At 34.9% G+C, this 22175-nt stretch overlaps 1 protein-coding gene across 5 annotated transcripts in view; it reads left to right on the top strand.

Moving 5' to 3' along the window:
- The first annotated feature begins 2088 nt into the window (after positions 1–2088).
- LOC109098628 (sarcolemmal membrane-associated protein-like) overlaps positions 2089–22175 on the top strand; it is a 54861-nt gene continuing 34774 nt past the window's right edge. For 3 of the 5 annotated variants that reach the window (XM_042766880.1, XM_042766881.1, XM_042766879.1), the window contains exons 1-3: positions 2090–3446; positions 19799–19946; positions 21379–21451. In XM_042766880.1, coding sequence (XP_042622814.1) covers positions 3249–3446; positions 19799–19946; positions 21379–21451 — 419 coding nt within the window. In that variant the 5' untranslated portion in view covers positions 2090–3248. Of the gene's footprint in view, positions 3447–19798; positions 19947–21378; positions 21452–22175 lie in introns of all 5 variants that reach the window. The other 2 variants (XM_042766882.1, XM_042766878.1) reach the window with 1 other exon arrangement.

The following is a 22175-nucleotide window of genomic DNA, read 5'->3' as shown; positions in this document are numbered from 1 at the left end:
TTTATTAGAAAAATACCATGTACATAAAAAGAAGTAGGCTATGCTCTTTGCAAACTAAATTTCTTAGTTTTTAAAAATGATTTGTAATTGTACATAAACCTTAAGGGGGGAAAACCCTGAAAATCTGCAACGTTTTAAAAACACTAAAATGTATTTTTATACATGTAAAATGTATTCTGTTGTTAACAATGTTGTAAATAATAAAATAATAATAATAATAATAAATAGATCTACAGTACCTGACAAAAGGCTATATATATGTGTGTGTGTGTGTGTGTGTGTGTGTGTGTGTGTGTATATGTGTATGTATGTATGTATATGATTGACATGGCATGTTTTTTTATGTTTTATTTTTATTTATTTATTTATTTATTTATTTATTTATTTATTTATTTAAAAAAATAATTGGACAACCCCCAAGGCTTATAGTGTATTTTTGGCCAATAAACATAAAATTCTGATTCTAATTATAGTATAGAACGTATAGTTCATGCAACTGAGAAAAACATAATCCTTTCTGAATTCCATCTTTGTGTAATTATGTTTAATGTAATTTATTTAATCCGATCCGATAGGTCAAATATGGTTTGGTTTCAGCCTAAGATTATTGGAGGGCTTTCTGAAATATGTGGTTTCTGTGGCACACTTGTTGAAAGTAATTGTCTATTTTCAATCAAATGAACAGAGCAGAATAGAGTTCATATGGTGGCCTGTCACTTTAACATCTTATAAAGCCTCAGGCATCACTGAACCGCATCATTGTTTGCATATAGATGTTCCAACAGTGATCACTTAATTACTTCTTATGGGTCACATTAAGAACCAAGACAAAGCAATTGGATTAGCCTGAGTAAGACATTAGAGTCAAATCAGCATGCTCCATTTGGTGTGACAGATGTTCAGTGTAATTTCGTCCACAGATTTCAAGTCCAAACAGAGGGACTGTGGGTGGAGTTAGCTTTGAAACACTCCTCCTTCCAGGGATGTTTTTGAACTCCATAAATAACTTGTACTTTTACTGGGAGCCTATAAGCCCTTTCCAAATGCTTTGATTTTGCCAGTATGCATTTGTTTTGTGCTGTCTGTGTTTGCTTAGTAAGCTGTTTTGTCAATGAATATTAAGTAAACCCTTCCAGTTTGGCATCTTACTTACTTACTTGGATTTTTTAAAAGGAATATATTGGACCAGATAGTGAAGGAAATGTTTCCAGCATTCATGGGAACTCCTTCAGTGCTGTTTTTAAAAGGCATTCTAGCAAGGACCTCATGGATATGGTCTAATTTACCTTATATTCATAAAGGCTGTGATCATTTTTTTAAGCCAAGTCAAGTCACCTTTATTTGTATAGCACTTTATACAGTACTGATTGTGTTAAAGCAGCTTTACAGTGTCAAACAGGAAAAATGTTTGTCAGTAATGCAAAGAGTCATTTTCCAGCTAAAGTCACAGGGGTTGCAGCTACGGTGACCTCAGAATAAGAATGAAACAAACTAATATTAGCATGGACTAATATAGAAATACTGTGTTGAAATATAGAAATGTAAGAATAAATACAAAATGAATAGAAATTGTTTAAATAAATTCAAAATAAATAAATACACGTGGAAATAAATAAATATAAAACAAATGAACGCATAAATAAATAAAAACAACAAAAATAAAAATAAATGAAACAGTAAAACCACAAAAAAATTAATGTAGTTAAGTTAACATCTAAAAATACATTTTAAATTCAATACATTAATAAATAAAGTGAAAAAAGTAATACAAAAATTAATGCAGGAATGGATTAAAAATAAAATAAAAAATTAAGTAATTTATTTGATTATTTATTTTTATATGTATTTATTTGTATATTTATTCATTGACTTACTTATATGTTATGCTTATATGTTGTCCTGATGTCTTTTAAATTTAAACCTTGAGTCTATAATGATTATTTAAAAATAATTTGCATGTTTGGGCCTCAATACCATCTATTTTCATTCCATATGAAAAACGTCACCCTTTTCTCTGGAAACGCCAATCGTCTTCACAGCAGCCCCGCCCCCGTTGGCGCGTCACCGCAAAGTCCCCGCCCCTTTCTCGGCGGTGCGCGGCCCCGCGGCGGTTTGTGGCCGGTGTGTGTGTATATGTGTCTCTCCTCAGGAGGACGACTTACTTCCAATTATCCTCTCGCACGTCGCGATTTTTCCTCGCGTTTCCACTGTCCCCGGGAGCGGAGACCTCCACGGCTTATCGCGGGACCGTGTCACGGACTTTAATCGCTTAACACTTTGTTTTCTGGGGAATTTATCGCGTCTCTCAGCGAGCTAAGCTAGGTTTCGAGCTCGCAAGCTAATACTGGATTTGCGCAAATTCTCCGCGCACGAAAGTTGCACAGACGGGAAAAATAACTGCTCCCCACCGGATAAATCCATTTGGAATTATTTATAAACTCTCTTCCGGTCCGGACGGCTTGATAAGAAGAAGATAAAAGGCCACCGTTACCTCAGCGAAGCTAACGAGCTAATATGAAGTTAGCCAGCTAACGCTCTCGTGAGCAAGAAAACACCCTCCGAGCGAGCGGTTTATGTGAATTTTGGATAGATAAAGCTTGTTGTTGTCGGGTTGATCAGGTCTTTTGTGCTTTTGTGTTCATATTGAATGACTGAGCTGTTTTGGGGAGTGGTGGGCTGATGATCTGTCCTGTATAACGTTAACGTACTCCAGCCAAACCCACTCACCTTATTAATCTTCAGCAACGTTAGGCTTTAGCATTTTGTGCCCGTTAATATAGAAGTCATTACCAGTTAATCTAGATACACATGTCTAATTTTTTTTGGGAAGGATAGATTAGCTGGTACAACAGGTTATTAGTTACACTATTGTTGTTGTTTTTTGGCCAGGCCTATGGTTGTGAAGGGGGATGAGGATGAATTGTGTAGGGCAAGAGATGTAAGAGCTCAAGTTGTGGACTGTCATCTTAAAAAACAGATTTGTATGGAATTGGGCAGCTGGTTTGGCATCATGGGGGTCTCGCAAGGGGGCATGAAGTCGTCTACATAGTGCATAACTAGTCATTTTGAAGTTATGTAGTCGGTCAGCAGGACAGCCTCGTCTTTTCTTAGAGTTTTTCGTGTTACTATGTACATTGTTCTCCTGATAATTTATTAGAAAGATAGGAGAAGTGGAGCAACAGGCCAGTCTGGATCAAGAAACCCCGTCTTTCGTCTCTGGTTGGAGTAGCACACCCAAGCCATCCTCAATGCCTTCAGCGCTGGCCGTGTTCACCTGTCGCCCGAATTCACACCCGTTTCAGGAACGTCATGTCTACCTGGATGAGCCGGTCAAGATCGGGCGCTCCGTGGCCCGGTGTCGCCCTGCCCAGAATAACGCCACCTTCGACTGCAAAGTGTTGTCCAGGAATCACGCTCTGGTGTGGTTCGACCACAAGACGGGAAAGGTGAGTCGGGTGTTTTAGCTTTCTCGGCGGGCGGAGCGGGTCAGATGACATGCAGATGAAAAATGCACCTCGAGCTGTCTTGATTTATTAGGCTTTTCTGTCACTGTAAGCTTATATGCATGCAGTGGTCCCCACCCAGAAGTCAGTATTTAGACGCTTTACACTTTACAACAAGGCCCCATTAGTATTGACTATCAGTGAGGAATACATTTGTTACAGTATGAAAAAACTTGATTTTAATAATATGTTAGGAAATGTTGAAATTAACTGAAAGTATTCTAAACGTAATACAACTTTCTTGCATTGTTAGTTTCAGTTTAACTAATGTTATAGCTTATTAAAAAGTGTTACCTCTCTCAATTAATGTTTGAATGCTATTGCATTGAATAGCAAAATATAATAGTACAAACCCTTTCTTTTCTCTGAACTGATTTCACTTTTTTTCAGCCGTTTTTGCTTACTGGCTCGAAATCATCTTTCTTTTTAGATTAGTATTATTATGTAATAATATTATAATTAATTGTATGAGTAATAATAAATTAAGTAATTGAGTACTTGATACCACAATCAGTGAGAAAGGTAAGATCATAGTCCTTAAGTAAATTGGTATGGATTTAAAATATTTTACAGTATGGGAAATCTCAGCAAGAAATGTTCTTTTTTTATATATTTTTTAGTATTTTAGTTAAGTTAGATTTATTTTCATTTATTAATATTATAATTAATTGTATGAATAATATTAAATTAAGATGTTTATGTGGCATTAGACAGATAAGATGTGATTGTTTGCCATTACATGTAGTAGGGCTTTCAAAATGACTGAAAAACGAAATTAGAATTTTCTACTTAAATATTATCAAAATTCGAATTATATTAGAATTTAAAAGGCATAATTTCAGTTAGGGGGAAAATGCTTACATGCATTTTTTTTTTTGTTTACTCGCCAGACTGATATATATATATATATATATATATATATGTATATATATGTGTGTGTATATGTATATGTGTGCTTGTACAATGGCACAGTTTTTAAATAACTGAAAGTAAACTCTTAACATCAGTCTGTCAAGCATTATAATATGATAATCAATTATTATTAAATGATAGAATGATTAGAATTAAAACTTGATAATGTTTGAATGCGTATTAGTCATATTAACTGAACATTTTAACTGGACTTGTGGTGGTGCTTTTGGTAATTCAGTGTTTCTGTAAAACAAATTGGAAAACAAAAAACAAAAATACTGATAAGATGATAATGGTACGATGTTTACTAATAAGAGCCATATAAAACGCACTAAGGATTAATGAGCTACTGGATTCATGAATATTAACCAGATTCACTCGAACTGAATTGCTGAAATCAATACAGGGACGATAATAGGTGAGCGCCAGCCAGTGAGATTGCCGTTTTGCACATTAGTTCCGCCTACTAAAGGAAAACACAGAAGTTCTTAAAAGCTGAAGAATTCCAAAGGAACGCCATTATTTTGACAGGAAAATACAACAGAGAATATTGTTTAAATGTAGCGCGTCAGTTCTCTCTCTGTCTTTCACTCTCCCTGTGTGTGTGTGTGAGACAAAGCGACGACGAGTCGTACGTCTTCACACTAGAGTTTACGGTATGTCAAATACAGGTGCGCTGCGCATCCATTGAGATGAACTGAAAAATAGCACAGATTGTGAAACTCAGTTAGTGTGTTCGGCGAGTGAAAATATATCTATGCTAAACTTATACTTAGCCTCCAACTCACACACTGGCGAATAAAATCTGAGAATTTATTAGCCATTTATTCGAATTTATTGGCTAATATTAGACATCATTTAGTCCGCCAGAGTGAAGATTTAGTCGCAGGGTTGCATCTCTCGTGAAAGGTGACAGAGCATTTTTATAGCAGCACATGAACAGTTTGAGACTTCCACACATGACATTGCTGTGCCTGTTAAACAGGAGTGAAATATTGCTGTGGCATTTCTATGCTCCATGTGTTGATGCTGAAAATGACAGCTCGTAATTCTGGTCTGGCATGTGAAATCGGATGTCCATGGTTTTTAGCTGCCAGGTACATGCATTAGTGTGGCTCTGCTTTCACAACATCATGTGTGAATGAAAGTGTAAAATAATCCTGTTGAAAGCAGCAGAACATATTCCACCACGCCGTATTATCCAGGAATGTGCTATTGTGAGTTTTGGTTTAATGCTAGTGATTCACTGAGTTCTAATTTAAGATGACACATTTTGAGAGTGCAAGTGCACATTGTATTGGATCAAAACTTGTTTTCTCCCTTAGGCAGTCTTACGGTTGCTTTAGTGGTTTTCTTTTGTTTTGAGGTTTTGGGTGGCATAAGGATCTCTTTATTTGTTGTTAGTACAGTTTGCATGCATAAAGAGGTTTACTGTACGATTGGCGCTGTGCCTTTAAAGAGGAAGTATTTGATGCACTGAAGTTTTGCCATCACTCTGGGGAATAATTTCTCTGCAGTTGTGAAATAATTGCAGCTATGGTTGCTAACTGCAGTCATGTAGATTAAGGTGTGGTGTTTGAATTAAGGGAGTGCTGCTCGCTACAAAACCAGGTGAGGCGATTAACCCTTCAGAAACCGTGATACAAACCGTTAAGTCGAACCGTTCCAGGGGTGAAACGATTCAACTTACAGTTGATACATTTATATTTATGTATAATAATATCAAAGAAATAATACTGTTAAACAAGAAAGTAGCCTAAATAAGAAAGTTAAATACACCCTGTATACCGGACACGAGTGGCGCTGTGTGATACAACAAAATACGGAAGCAAGCGGGCGCATTAACTCCTCGTCTGCACGCGCTCTGTTTGAAATAGGAATTGTTGCCACATTTCTTGTTAACATCTTTCATTTATCGCTGTGTCGTTTGGAGAAAGCATCACCAAACGTGACCAGCCAGGCATTTGCGATCATGGGAACTTGAAGACACTTGTACAAACGCATGAATGGAGATGGCTCCAGATCGCCTTTTTAGTATTTGGTTTCCCAACAAGAAACCAAATATTTTTGTGTGCCATCGCCTAACACCAAAATTAATTTGCTGAATGCATAAACTGTATTCATTCTGACGGCACCCATTCACTGCAGAAGATCCATTGCTGAGCAAGTGATGTAATGCTACATTTCTCTAAATCTATTCTGATGAACAAACAAACTCCTCTACATCTTGGATTTTAATCTACAGCAAATTTTCACCTTTGGATGAAATGTTCCTTTAACTGCTCAGTCTAAATTGCTTAGATTTTATCAGCTGCTAGCTGCTTCTTGTTATTGACAGTGTAAAGATTGAAAATCTAATACTGTCCATTTCCTCTCTGCGACTGGTTGTCCACATAGGACAGTCCAGTGATGACCTGAAGAGACTTTGCTCCTGTTGGCACAGTTTCTGTTAGAAAGATGTGCCAAGATGAAGCTACCTAAAATGGGCCAGCCAATAGTTGGCATAATGTGAAACGATGCCAATGTCACCACCTGTCCACTGGCTTTGTGAGGCTATGTACTACAAATGTGGGCATTGCTGAAAAGGTGGCAATTGCAACTGTGTGCCTGAGAATGTCGTCTGTATTTATAGACATCAATCAAAGCCGCACGGCCGCTAATATAGTGTCTGGATGACTGCTTGCAGGTCTGACACTACGATTTCTTCTAATGGATTTTGCAAAATGACACCCATGAGAATGAAGCCAGTGTGTTTCCAGGATATGCTGTCCTGATGACTCTCATCTGTGCTCTAGTCAGACCATTTTTTAATTAATGTGATTCACTTCTCATTATGTTTCCTTCAGGATTGGAATTATTTGTGAATGCCCAGGTTTGCTTTGATCTCCTTGTATTGTGTTGCATTCAATTAAAGGCTGATCAATAAATGACTCAGCCTGAATGTTTGTAAGCCCTAATGTGGAATGCATGGATACACTGTACCAGACTCATACAATATCAGATAGAATTAGTTTTTTGGCTTGTTCCTGTTTAATGTGTTTTGTACATGCAATCTGAATCTTCTGCAGAGAAGCATTCGGTCCCATTCAGATCAATTTACTGACTGTAGTGATTATATATGTATATTCTGTTTACTGCGGACGAAGTAAGTACCCCCAGGCGATCCGAGATGAAAATGAGTTTGTTTTTTCATCAGAACAGATTTGGAGAAATGTAGCATTCCATAACTTGCTCAGCAATGGATGCTCTGCAGTGAATGGGTGCCGTCAGAATGAGAGTCCAAACAGCTGATAAAAACATCACAATAATCCACAAGTAATCCTCACCACTCCAGTCCATCAGTTAATGTCTTGAGAAGTGAAAATTTGTGTTTGTAAGAAAAAAACGGAGGCATTTTAAATTTAAACTGTCACTTCTGGCCAAAATATGAGTCCATTATCCATAACAATTAGGGATGTAACGATTACCTCAACTCACAATTCAATTTTGATTTCACAATTAGATTTTTTTTCTGTTTATTTTTTCAAAATGAGAAAACATTTTACATTAAATGTAAAGGTGATGTTTTGTTAGGCTATTGCTGCACGTTTTATTGTGAAATTGAAATCTAACAAAACTAAATTGAAATTTTAAAACAAACCCTGAATGAAGCAAGTTACACAAATAAAATACATTTCTTAATATGAACAAACTAAGGCTTTGTCTGTGCTCTTTCCATTTAAAATTAGAGGCAACCACTGGACTTTAATCATACATGCAGCATGAGTAGTTTTTAATCTAAATTAGATTGTAGAATTTTGAAATTTGAAGCAGAAACAGAATGGTCTGGCTTTAGTTTTATGAAACTATACTACATAAAACATATCTGAACGAAACAGCAGACGAGCTGAATGAGACGCAGATTCACTCTCTGACAGCAGATGGTGCTTATGAACAGCAATGATACAGTGTTTCTTGGGTTACAGTATTTCTTTGTAAACAAAGCAGTGCTGCGCTTATAAACACTACTTTAATATGCATTGTTCAGAGACAAGATGAAAAGAAAATACCACGTAAACTTTTCTAAAGATAGTCAGTTCCCCTCAGAGATACATTCATATAAACTCCTACTCCAATTGTATCGCAATTTGTTTGGCATCTCAGCCGATTTGAATCGTCACATAATTGAATCGATTTTCAACCGGCTCGCGGTTAATTATTACATCTCTAATAACGATGCTTTCTCCAAGTCTAAATACTCTCACCACTTTTGTGATTGAGGGCCATTTCTAAGATCCATTTGATCATGTAAAATCATTTTGAACATGTAAGCATTGCGACGTACAATGATACACAGGGCTCCAGACTGCGACTTTTTCTGCCGGTGCGACTAATTTTTGTAAGTGGTCGCACTGGTGCGTCTGCTGCATTGCCCAACTACCGCTGCCATTTCTGTTGCATTTGAGAAACATCAAATGGCAAACGAAAGCCAAACTAAACTGTGCTGCGCAGCTGAAACGTATCGCGGTTTAATTTAGCTTTCGTTTCGTTTTGCCGTTTGATGTCTCTCAGATGCAACAGACCGTTTCTCAGCTCGGACCGCGACACAAATAAACTTGTCTGAACTCAGAACGGCTTTACTCGGGAGCCAAAGTTGATTTCGTGACACTGTCGTGACACATTGCTGCGAGATCCAGTGAGAAGCGTTTGAATTCGTTGCACAATGTTAAAGTTGCTGCGAGATTTACTGAGAAGCATTCAAATCCTGTACAGAAATCTCTGTTATAAACAGTGCTGACATAAGAAGCGGTAACCTTAACTGTAACCATGGTGTTGTGGTAGAAATAGTCGAATGCATTACATCATTCATTTCAGGGTTTGTACAACCTTTTGAGAGAGAAATTCAAGCACTTTTCAATGACTTTCAAGCATTTCCACAACTGTTTCCAGCACTTTAAAGCTCTAAAATGATTTAGTTTGAATGTTATTTTTAATGGAATGAACAAAATATACTTTATGGTAAACAAACACTTGTGTAAAATTTAAAAAATACATCAAATCACAATTATAACCAGTAGACAGCAACAGAGGAGCACTTATTGACTTATTAGTCATTAATTTATGCCTTTTCTCTATATTTAAAAAATTATAAAATCACTGTTATAAAATATCAAATCATCAAGAAATCAGATTGTCAGAATTTTACACTTCTTTTGTGTGTGAAGTAAGAAAAGTCAACCTTGTTTTCAATCTGCTGCTAAATCACACATAATCACTGAACTTGTTCAGTTCCATATGCTAAAAGAATAATGGTACATTTAATAAAAGTGGAATATATAAATATTCTGTATATAAAAAGTAGATTTTGCACCTGTTACTCTTGTTAATAAAAGTAAATTTTGTATGCATCTTAACTCAAGCTTAGTTCTTTACTGTCAAATCTGTATAAACAATAAACAATAAATGAGCATGAAATGTGATTAGTAACAGCATTTATTAATGCAAAACAATAGCAATTTTATGATTAAATGGTGTTTATTTAGAATACCCCTACACACCACCCCCAGTGCTACCAAATCTGCTCCTGGCGCCACCATCTGTAGAACTTAGTGCCGCTGGTGCCACTGCTCTCAAATGTTAGTCTGGAGCCCTGATCCCACTATACATACATCGGCATCATGACAATGCAAGAGTTAGGTGTAGATCGGTATGGACAGTCACAAGAGTTCTGGACAGTCTGTTATCTTGGTATTCGTATATCACTAGGTTTATTAGTTTTAGGTGATGCTTAGTATATCAGTACGTAAATACTAATATCAAAATGTGAATATTATCACCTGCTCAAAGTCGAAACTAAAAAGAGCTCTTAGAATGACTTCTGAGTTCTACCTGGCAGTTCTAGAAATATCAGCTAGTCATATTGTGAATTTGAATCTGTTCATGCATTATGATTAGGTTGTTTACATTTGTAGTATTGTCCCTCCTTGTGATCTGTTTCAAAGTTGTCTTTATCTGATGCCATGGAAACAGCAGAGAAGAGTTCACCCATGTGATGTGATGTGGGTCTAATATCACTTATTTATTTATTGCTTGGAAAAATTGGTATTTTCATTTAAGCTATTAACTAGAAAAAATAATTTTATTGGTCCTACATATATGTAGTATGTCTCATAATAAAAACATTTTACTTTTTGCTGCTGTTTGTGGTTGTGCATGAGAGATATCTACTGTTCTGTTGTTTCTTAAGTCTCTTACAGCTTTCATAAATTTTTCTGTTTCTCTTCAAGTGTCTATGGTGTTGCTGATCATCTGCATTTAGCATTTTTAGCTGCAGGCTGTTGCATATTTTCTGTCAAAGTGTGAGTTCTGTTGTTGAGTCTTAAAATAGTCTGATGCCATTTGCACCCCGTTTTTACAGTTTGTTGTTGTTATCATGGGGGCACATAAGTTTTCAGCCTGGTTCTCATATGAGATTTGGTTTGGTCCTCACACTGCGCCACATGGTGTGACCCATCAAATATAACTATAAAAAATTAATTAATAATAGTGACAATATCCATCAAATATAACTATAAAAAATAATTTATATATATATATATATATATATATATATATATAATATATATATATATATATATATATATATATATATATATATATATATATATATATATAAAATAATAAACTGAATAATAAAGTGTGATGATACTATTTTATTTTGAAATAAAAAGGGAGAATTAAATACAAATACAATTATTGTATAGTAAACTTACAAATAAAATGCTAATATTTGATTATTTGTATTGTTGTTATTTTAATTTGAACCTTAATTATTATTTTTAACTTGAATTATTAAAATTTTTCATTTTCAAACTTAAAATCAGCAAGCTTTTATTTTGGCGGGTTGCTGGCAAGTAAGTATATGCGCTTCCGGGTTTGGCGCTGCCCATTGTAGAATGTCATTGAATGAAACGTCACAGTTTTGCATTGTGCTTTGAAAACGTCAGCCTAGATTTATGGTTTCAGTTTAAATAGAAATCTCATACGGTACAGTTTGTCAATCTTAAATGGTAATTGTGCATTAACAGCTGTCAACCATGTCAGTATGCAAACGCACGCTGACATAATTTACACAGTGCATTTCTTATTTTGGTCATGCATGCGGACCTGCGGACCACTTATGTGCACCCCTGGTTATTATAGGCAGCTCCAATATGGGGACAACTGGCTAGCAGCTGACTTTAGCTTCCAGAGCCCCCTCCTTTCTGATATAAATTCACCCAGTGCACTGCGGGGCGACCCACACCCTAGATCTCGAGCAGCTGTACAGGACGCTGTCTCTCTTCTCATCGGCCTGCTACATGTCCGAAAATACTGATGTTATATATATGCATGTCTTGGAGTTGAAAGTACACTCTCAGCATGTAGTGAACTAGCTCATTCACAGTATTAGTCGCAGATATTAATTTGTTTCATTGACCGGCATACATGATGTAGTGTCCTGTTTCAGCAAGGCTTTCTAATATTTCAGACTGCTCTCATAGAAATATCAAATCTCAGCTGCAGTTGTGTAATATTTGCAGGCACGTACAATGCCACAGACAACTCGTAACAAATCATTGGGTTCTATTTGGAAAAATGTGCGAGCGCTGTTATCTAATGAGATCTTGTCAACAGAATTAATGATATTAAATGTGAGACATCTTAATTGGATCATATGTTATCTATGTAAATCCATGCTCTCTTAAATGTGAAGTTTCCAACACCACAGAAAGCTCTGACATACTTCTTCAGTGCTGTAATCTTAAAACCGAGTCCACTTTATCCACCCTGTTAATTCATTGGAATGCAGATAGGACGCTCAAACTACATTTCATATTTCAAACACGTATCAAGCCCTATTTTAAGAAACTACACTGCATTTATTTTACAAATCCTCATGTTTTCTTCCAAGCCCTTTGCTGGTGATCACTAAAATCCCTACATACTTAATTTGGTTTCTTAGTAACTGTAAACACGCTCTCAGTGGTCTCCTTATTTGTAGCTTTTATATCAATTCCTGTTTAAACTTGTGCTATTTACTGGGCATATATCTTCCATGAGGATCAAGCCCTTAGTATTAGTATTCTATTTTCCTGACTTTTCGATGTAGCTAGGCAGCTTCTTGTACTGTTATATCTCTGACCTCACATAACTGAGCATGAAATATGCTTGATGTTTGTAGATGTAGCTGCCTGGTCATTCCTTTGCAATTAAGCAGAAAGTCAGTTTCCAGGACTTTCACCCTCTCCGCTCTTCTCTGGTGGAATCAGCTGCCAGCCTCCACCCGATCTGCTAAGACCATAACATCTTTTAAGAAACTGCTGCATTTAACAAATTCACAACCATATGGGTCAAAGACGTTAAGATGTCCACATCAAAAGAAATGTACAAAAGTGATTTTGTGTCCATAGAAAGCAGATTAAATGAAACTAAAGTGTCTACTTTTAAGGTTTCAAATAAGTTTTTGGAGAATAAAATATCAAGATGTGGTTGAAATGATGTTCCATTGTTATTCAGTGTAACACAATATTGATGTAAAAATTTAAACATCGTGCTTATTCTGATGTGTACATATTAAAATATCTAAAAGAATAATGGAGCATACTAAATTTTATTGTGTTTTAAATTAGTAAAAAATACTTACTGATGAATGGGCAAAACCTAGGATAGTGGCAAATGTTAAAAATGTCAAATTACAACTCATTAGTATTTGGGGTGAAAGTAATTAGTCTTTTTATTATGTCATAAATTGATTTTTGTTGTTAAATATGCCTGACAAGATTGTTACACTGAATGACATTTTACTGGGTGTCTTCTTTAAATCAGGGGGAAAATGTATGATATTTATTTTTTGCTCAGAAAAACAAAAACTAAATTGCAATTAAATAAAACAGAAAACTTTTTGCATTTTTTGGGGGGAAAAACTACAACAGTTTAAAGCAGTATTACACTTTTTTTTTTTTTATGCTTAAACACTTTTTCGTCTTTGAACCATATACAAAAGTATTATGCCTGCTCATTAAAAATCCCTCTCTCATTCCCTGTTTTCTGCATCTGCTGTTGCTTTTTGTACTAATCTAGTTTATACTTTTATTTTAGATGCTGATTCTTTTGACAGATTGCTTGCTTGATGTTCACTTTTTATAAGTGTCTGCTAAATGATTAAATGTAAATGTTATTCCACTCCATTAAGACAGTGAAAGTAGTTCAATGAATGGGCTTCCATCCAGGTCTGTGCCTTCGCTCTGGTGTTTTGAAAAGCTAATGATGGAAGACTTTAATGGAATAAACATGTTTTTTATTAAGTTCTTAGAGCTTTCATAGTATTTTTTTTAGTTTTAGTTTATATTTGGTTAAAGTTTGCTGTTACAGCATTTAGTTCATTTTAGTTAATGATTTTAGCGTAAAATGGACTAAAATGAATAAACTTCACCTGTCCTTGTCATTTTAAATTGTCAATATATTGTCTATTTTCTTCTGACTAAAAGCCTTTTGAAATCTTAAACCACACTTAGGTTTGAGTCGTTCTGTAGCCGGTAGCGAATTTTAAATCTCCGCTGGGTCTGATCGAACTTTCCGAGAACACTGCCACTTTATCGGTTTATAGTAAGATTGTTTTTGCTGCGTAAACTAAGAAATTTTCCTTCATTCAGGTTTACTTGCAAGCAGTTTTACATTTGTTTACTGTGTTAAAGTAGTGTTTACATCAGGGCTTGAAAACGGAAAAAAAATCCAATCGGTTCACTCCGAGCAGAATCGATATTTTAACGTTTCTTTTCCTGCGTTCCTCTGATATTATGACCTCTGTTTATTATAAAACAATTTTCTTTGCCTATAATTTGCCTAATAATAATAATAATAATAATAAAGTACAACGTTTTCTTTACTCAAAAAGAAAAGGAAAAAAGAGAGATCACTCTCTCTGCGCTTAGTCACAGCCAATACAGCATCATCTTTTCTAAATTTTGGCCAAATGTAGGCTACAAAAAAAAATCTATCAACACTTTAAAGACCTCAAAGTATTTTTAAGATATTTAAAAATGTTTGCTGCATTGTTAAAAAAAGACTTGTATAAGATTGCGTTTTGAGAGTGAAAAAAAACCATAAGTCACGGCTCACGTCACATTTTATTAGCCCTATTACTTTTCAAAATAAAGGCTAAAATGCCTGTAGGCTAAAGCAAAATGTTAACAAACATTATAAAAACAAATCCTCTAAAGTTTAGGCTATAAAAACGTCAATCCAAAAACAATTTAATTTAAGGTGAAGCTGATGACCACCTCTTATTCGGCACGAATCCAAATGTTTCCATATTGCCGACGTATCTGGATGCTAAAATATTATTTATTATATAGTATTTGTACTTTCATCGACATAAAACATCATCCTTCACATCGGCTATATCAGCACAGTGAGGCGCGGTCACGCTGAACGCAACAAATTTTGTTCAAAGGAGCAGTGTAACTTTTTATTTGTTTCTTTAACTGTATTTTATTTTAATAATGAACAGGCTTCAATATAGCAAAATTATCTTGTGTGTGCATGTATTGTGTCTGCGCGATGGTCATATGGTTATACAGAAGCAAGACATTATTTAAAGCTGTCAAGCTTTTGCAAAATTATTAAAACTGTAAAGCTTTTTCAAATTAAAGAAAACTACTCTCTGCTGTTTCGTTTTCCTTTTCGAAAACTTTGCAACGTGTCACAATGAACCGTAATTTAGCAATTTTCTTCTTTCGTTTCATTAATCTGTCAATATGATTTAAATGAAATATATTTAGTGTATATGCCTATATTCCTTTTTATCTAAGCCTCTAGTTTTTGTGTTTTCTCCATTCAGGTGCGTTTGGTCTGTTGAATTCATCTCACACTATCCTCAGATAAACTCTAAGGGCGGTGCATTGCCATTGCGACTTAACTATGATGAGTTCACAGCTGAGTGGACTTTCACTCGTTGGCTTCAGCGTCACATTTGCGTAGTACTACTGGAATTGGTGATTGGTTGAGAGCAAATTTCAAATATTAAATGGAATGATAAAATAACGTTATTAACCGGTTAATGGCCATTTCAAATTTCCGATTCTGTTCGGAACTATAAAATTTGATTAAGTTTCAGTTTCTGGTTCTGTTCCTGTCAAAATTTCATTCGTTTTCGTTTTCGTTCCTTGAACCGGTTCAGAGCCCTGGTTTACATGCATCACATTTCCTGCATGAATGAGAAGATTTAAGCTTTCCAGGTTCTTATTGATGTGCCTGGTTCTTGAGGATTGAGGTTAAGGGTACTTTATTGCCTGACCTGCTGTAACCAAGCTTACTGGGTTAGTGTCTTTGCTATAGCCGTTTGTTTTCCATCCCTGGATGGAGCTCTTTTCAGGTAGGAGTGATTTAGGTTTAGACTTGCTTTTGAAGCTTAAACTCTGCATTCCTTCAAGATCTCAGCGTTGGCTTTCAGACCTGTTCTCATTGAATAAATCTCATGGCATTTGTCTGATATGACCAAGGGAGACTAAAGGCCCGTCCACACCAAGGACGATAACTATAAAGATAACGATAAAGATATAGTTCTAAAAATCGTTTTCGGTATTAAAGAACAGCAGAGTCCACACCACAACTATAGCGATAAAGACAAAAAAAAAGATATCGTTGGAATCACTTTCAAAACGATTTTTTTTTTCAGCTGATGAACGATAAAAAATTGAAAGCCAATCAGAATCCATCGTGCTGTAACGAGCTTGAGAATTTAAAGCGGCAGACGAGCGTGCGCTTAGAATAAAGAGAAGATATCGTTCGCTGGTGTGGACGCTTATATCGTTATCTTTATAGTTATTGTTCTTGGTGTGAACAGGCCTTAACACAGACAGTATGATGTGAGCTTTTATACTATTTTTACTAGAAAAGAGAAGAACTGATTTAGCTAAACTAAATTAAAATGAAAAATGTTGCCTTTGCAACTAGCTTAAAATTGTTTATTTTTTTAAATCTGTATTTTATTTGCAGTTAATGTTTATTTTATTTGAAGTAAAGATTTTTTTTTTTAATGATTTTAGTTTTAGTTAACAAAAATAACAGACAACATTAACAACCAACCTCGTTTTTATATTTTAGCGTTTGTGAATGTGTTTTTCCTGTTTATATAATATGAAACTATATGTTTGAATGGGATATGTTGGAAAATAGGATTTGGATGATATGAACATCGTTTATGATTGCGGTGTTTGGAGACATTGAATATCAAAACTATTGACTTAAGTAATTACTTGTAAAAATGTTTATTTTGAGAAATAGTTGAAGGCTACTTTTTGCAAATATTAGGACGTCTTAATTTTATTTGTTAATATTGCATTCATTTTTAATTTTAGTAAAGGATCATTCATTACTATATTAGTTGTCTTGTATCTGACAGCTCTGTAAACAGGTGTAACCATCCAACTAGTGTAGAAATGTCTTGCTTAAACCATTCTACCAGCAGAACTGAAGTTGATGTTCCACCTCCTTCCTTCCCATGATTCATTTTAATTATCAGTGTTGGAAGTGTTAATTGCACAAATCTTCTCTGCTCTTGTTTGCACAGTGTAATACTGCCTTCTGTACAGCTTATATAAAACCCGCACTCAAAATAGTTCCAGTCTGCACATGGACTCAGTTAGGTACAATATAAAGAGATTTCTTATAGGATGAATGATGACCTTCACGCTCTTCTCAGGAATACTGCACCTGTTAGAGATGTGCTGAATAAGTTCAAGTCAGATGTGTGTTCGAGGCCAGTAGAGGCAGAAGGCTGGTGGCAGCGCCGGGTCTCTTTGGGAATGCTAATGTGCTCTTTGACGATGGGATGTGGGGGCAAGTCCCTGACAGAAAAATCAGCCCTCTCTGTTTCTCGCTCACTCGTTCCCTCGTCACCCCCTGTGTAGTAGCCACTTGACAGTCACTGTGACACATGCAGGTGCATTAGTGATGTGTCCCAGCATATTTAATCAATATTTAACGCACCAGCTGTTGATAAATGAAGGCGAGCAGAAGTTCCTCTCTAAACTGCTACCACTTGACTTTATAATCATAGTTTAGGAATCACACATGAAGTATTTTACAATATAAAGTAAAGCTGGTGGAAAAATAAATGAGAGAACAGTTTTAAAAGTAGTTTGAAGTTCATCTAAAAATAAAATGATAAAATACTAAATTTTGATTTTAAATTACAGTTGAATTATTACAATAGTAATAGATTTTTGTCTTATTTTTTATAATTAGTAAATGTAATAAAATAATTGCGTTGTTGTTGTGGTCTTTTGCTTAAATCTCTATCATATTCCAGTTCAAACTAATATATGACAAAATATAATTTTTTGACCACATCATGCAGCCCTAATATGTAAATAAATAAATTACAGTTTATAAATAATTATTTTTTAAATATTAATTTTAGATTAAAAAAAATCAAAATAAAAGTTACTATAGAATATTACGTTTACCTGCATGCCATGTGACCATTAACCAACATCAGAGAAGCCAGAACATTGTTAAATTATTGAAATATTAATTGCCTCAAAATCTCAGGGTGTATTTGATGCAAATATTTTGTCATAAATAAAGGGCTTTTCTGGCAAACATGTTTGGGAATCCCTGCATTAGTGTAGAACTAATTCAGATGTATTTTATAATATTACATGTATTTATATGTTCATTAAATAATTCTTAACATATCAGTAGATATTGTTTGTTGATATCTAATTGAAGTATAAAATATTAGGCTATTGTTTTTGTTGCTTATAATGTCGCTATCATGTAGTGCTGCCTGTCGAATTTCATCATGTTTCATTAATCTCATGTTTACTCAGTTCCTGCTTATGCATAAGTGACATTAACATTTTGGGCTTTTAGAAAATCGAACAAATGAAAAACAAGAGATCTGCGACCACAGTAACCTCAGAATACAGTCAGCACAACTGTTAGCAAGAGGAAATAGGAGGGAATATGCTGTATCATTTATGTTTCTCCATTTTTTTTTTCTCATTTGCTTGTACACTTACTAGTTCTGTTTTTTTTAAAGTCACTAAGGAAAGTTGAAGCACCGTAGGTAGCATCCTGCTAAATGTGGCATATCAAACCTTGAGCTTATGTGAACCAGAGGCAGATCTGCTTCTGCATGCATTACGTTTCTGCTGCCTGGCTTTGATAGATATGTATTTCTGAATCAAAACTGGCCTAATTCTTTATGCACATGAGCTAATCGCTTAGCTGGTTGCTTATGAACAGATGCATCAACAATATCATGTAGTCTCAATGCCAAAATACACGCAAGACAAACACGGATATCGGATTTCACTCCCGCTATGATGGAGGATGTGACTCTGGCTCGATCATATGGCCAATCAGTAGCATAATGTGAAGTAAAATGCTTGTTAAACATTGTCAGCATGAGCTGTTTCCTCAAAGTCAGGTATGTGGGTCTTACCTGGATCTGGGTGCATTGAAGGAGACCGCATTCTTCATCTGGCTTAACCTGAAGAATCTGTTAGCAGCGTGCCCACATGTGACGCGTGATGTGGGATGCTGGCGTTGAGTGGAAATAATGAATGTCACTCATACTGTAGTTGTGTTTGACAGTGAGTCTATTCATCCGGCTGAGCAAGGAAATTCAGCACCATTCATTCTGAATGAAGGGAGTTCAACAAAGTACACAAAACAATTACAATTCATGACGGCTCAATGCCAGTTGGTGGCTGTTTTTTAATATGTGTGTAGCTCAAAACCAATCATGTGGCGAGAACTTGGCTGGTCAACACTAAAGGACAGTATTTGTTATTTTCAGCAGTCAAAGCATTTAAAAATTTTTTTTTTTTAAATATTTTTGTAAAGTGTTAATTTTTATTTGTTAGTCGTTTTAGCACTTAAACGTGCAGCGGTTCTAATTTTATACTATTTATTGATATTTGAATAATCTTTTATATTTTTGTATTTCAGTTTAGTTTGTTTTAGTAATTTTATTATGTGCTTTTTTCAAGTTTTTCATTTATTTGTAATTTATTTAATTTTTTTTTTCAATTAGCTAAAATTATTTTTATTAGTTTTTGTTAACAATAACAAAACTGAGGCATTAAGTGTATAATTTTACCAGTCTAGTTAAATTACAGGTTTTGTTGTTGCCTTAAGAATGTGTTATAACTTGTATTGTAAAAATGAACCTGTCGACCTCTATAAACTCTTTGCCCTGCATTAAATGTTGTTGATTGTTTCACCTCGTGGTCATTGCGAGTACTTCCTCTTTTTAAACATTGCTGTCTTTCGGACATTTGTTCCGCACTCGTCAGTGTAGTGCTGTATTTGACGCATTGGTAATCTTTTTGTCTCTCCTCTCTTCTCAGTTCTATCTCCAGGACACCAAGAGCAGCAATGGCACCTTCATCAACAGCCAGCGTCTGAGCCGGGGGTCGGAGGAGAGCCCTCCCTGTGAGGTGCTCTCCGGTGACATCATTCAGTTTGGGGTGGATGTGACGGAGAACACCCGGAAAGGTGAGAAAAGCCTGTCAGTGTTAGCAGCGATAATGTGTTTGTCTGTAATGCAAGTCTGGATGTGTAAATGTTCCTTTCTGAATATGAAAATATTTTTATTTATTTTTTTTTTATATTTTTTTTATATATAATATATTACGATTTTATAGAATATTATGTATTTTATATATATTAAATAAAATTTTAGTTTAAATTATTTTATTATAAAATAACTGTGTAGTTGTTACTGTGTTATTTGTATATATACTGTATCTGTAGGTATATATTATATATATATATATATATATATATATATATATATATATATATATATATATATATATATATATATATAAGGAGTATATATAATGTTTTGCGAAATGCTCTTGTCTAGACTTAGTTTGAAATGCTATGTGATATTTTGTTTACAAGTTGTTTTATTGCCGTCTTTCCGCGGTTGAAACAATGACTGAGCGATTACATGAGGCGTGAGATGTTCATTCATGTTTATTTCACATTAAAACTAGTAGTAAAGAGGAAGAGATGATTGTGCTGCAGTTTGAACTGAGGCATTTATACAGCGCTTGCATCACATCAAAGAGCGCCAAGACCACATTCATCGTTTGAATTTCCTGAAAAAAAAAAAGGACATCATTTGAAAGATAATTCAAAAGTAACAACATATAAAACTGGAAGTTTCCAATGAAGTTCTGCTCGAGCAGTTGTTAAAACAATGATGTATTTGTTTGGTACACATACCGAACCGAAAAACCCGTACTGAAAATTTTCGTGACCGTACGTGAACCTAATTCTATTTCAAGAAACGGTCAAATGTGCATTTCTAAATGCACCAAAAAAGTTAATATTATTAATTTTGCAGCCTGTTACTTTATTGCATACTGCACTTTTGTCAGATGCTGTAATGCAGAGACAGGCTTTTGAAACCCAAGCGCTCTGGCTGGTTGCTGCTCTGGATGTGTCGTAACTCAAGTACATGCAATGGGATACTTTCACAATCACATACAAATGCAAAGTAACTTACCCTTTAGAACGAATGAAGGCAAATATTACTTCATAACAAAACGAAAGTACATAGGAACAAGAAAACCTGTATTTTAACTGGTGAGGTATTGAAATTAGATTCCAGTTTTCTTTGGAAACTTGGTTCCTGTCGCATTTGGGTGTTGTGTGTTTAAATCTTTGGGTTGCTGCAGCACAAGTTGGATGCGTCTCATCAGAACGTCAGGAATACTTATCAGTCTCGGGATATTTTTTTTTTTATATATAAAACACTCTTTTAAGACATGTAAGATTCTTAGACAGCCTCATATGGCCTGTACATGTTTGTGTTAACCTGTAGCATTGTTTAAAAGATTTTTGTTAAGAAAAAAATATTTTTTTAATTTTATTTTTTTTGTCATACATCCCTAATTCATGTTTCTCTTGTTTTTAGTCACTCATGGGTGTATAGTGTCGACCATCAAGCTCTTCTTACCAGATGGCATGGAAGCTAGGCGGCGTTCAGAGTAAGTCCTGTTTAAAGATTATTTAATACTTTTTGGCGGTTTAATCTCCCAAATAGCTTCTTTCGATTCTTCGCTCAACCTGGTGAGAGATTCTTTAAGGTAGCTTATGCATACAAGCTTTATCACTTCTAAAAACATGCACATAATGTGATAAAATCTGTGAGCGCTGAGGCTTACAGCTGCTGATTCCACTGATTCACTTGACCAAAACAACATTTGCCTGTGCTTGTTCAGAGGAAATGACACGTGGGCTGTTAGTTTTTTGTGTTTTTGTGGAAATGTTTTGTGTGAGGGGTTTTAGGAGGGTATGATATTTTTGTTTTTTTTTTTGTGTTTTTGTATTTTTTTTCGTTTTTGATCAATTTCTTGGTTATTAAGCAAATGCAAATTGCGTATTTACATGTATAATCTCACCACGTCACAATGATACTGTTTTTCTATTTAGGCAAAGTCTATTTATTTAGAAGAATACTTCAAATGAAATCCAGCGTAAGCTCTATTGACGGCATCTATGTCTGTTACCACAGAAAATAAAATTTCAGAAAACAGACAGAAATCAGAATAATTTACAGAAAACATTGTTTATAAAAATGAACAAAAATGTACATAAATGTCTTTGTAATGTTGTTTAATGTCATTTTTACGTAGTTTAGTTTTTATAAACTAAAAAAGGAGTCTAGATTATTTTCTATGGTTGTTGCATGATTCTTGAATTGTATTTATC

The sequence above is a fragment of the Cyprinus carpio genome, chromosome A11 (genome assembly GCF_018340385.1).
Source record: "Cyprinus carpio isolate SPL01 chromosome A11, ASM1834038v1, whole genome shotgun sequence".
Classification (NCBI taxonomy): Eukaryota; Metazoa; Chordata; class Actinopteri; order Cypriniformes; family Cyprinidae; genus Cyprinus; species Cyprinus carpio.
This window is presented reverse-complemented; position numbering and strand designations above follow the sequence as displayed.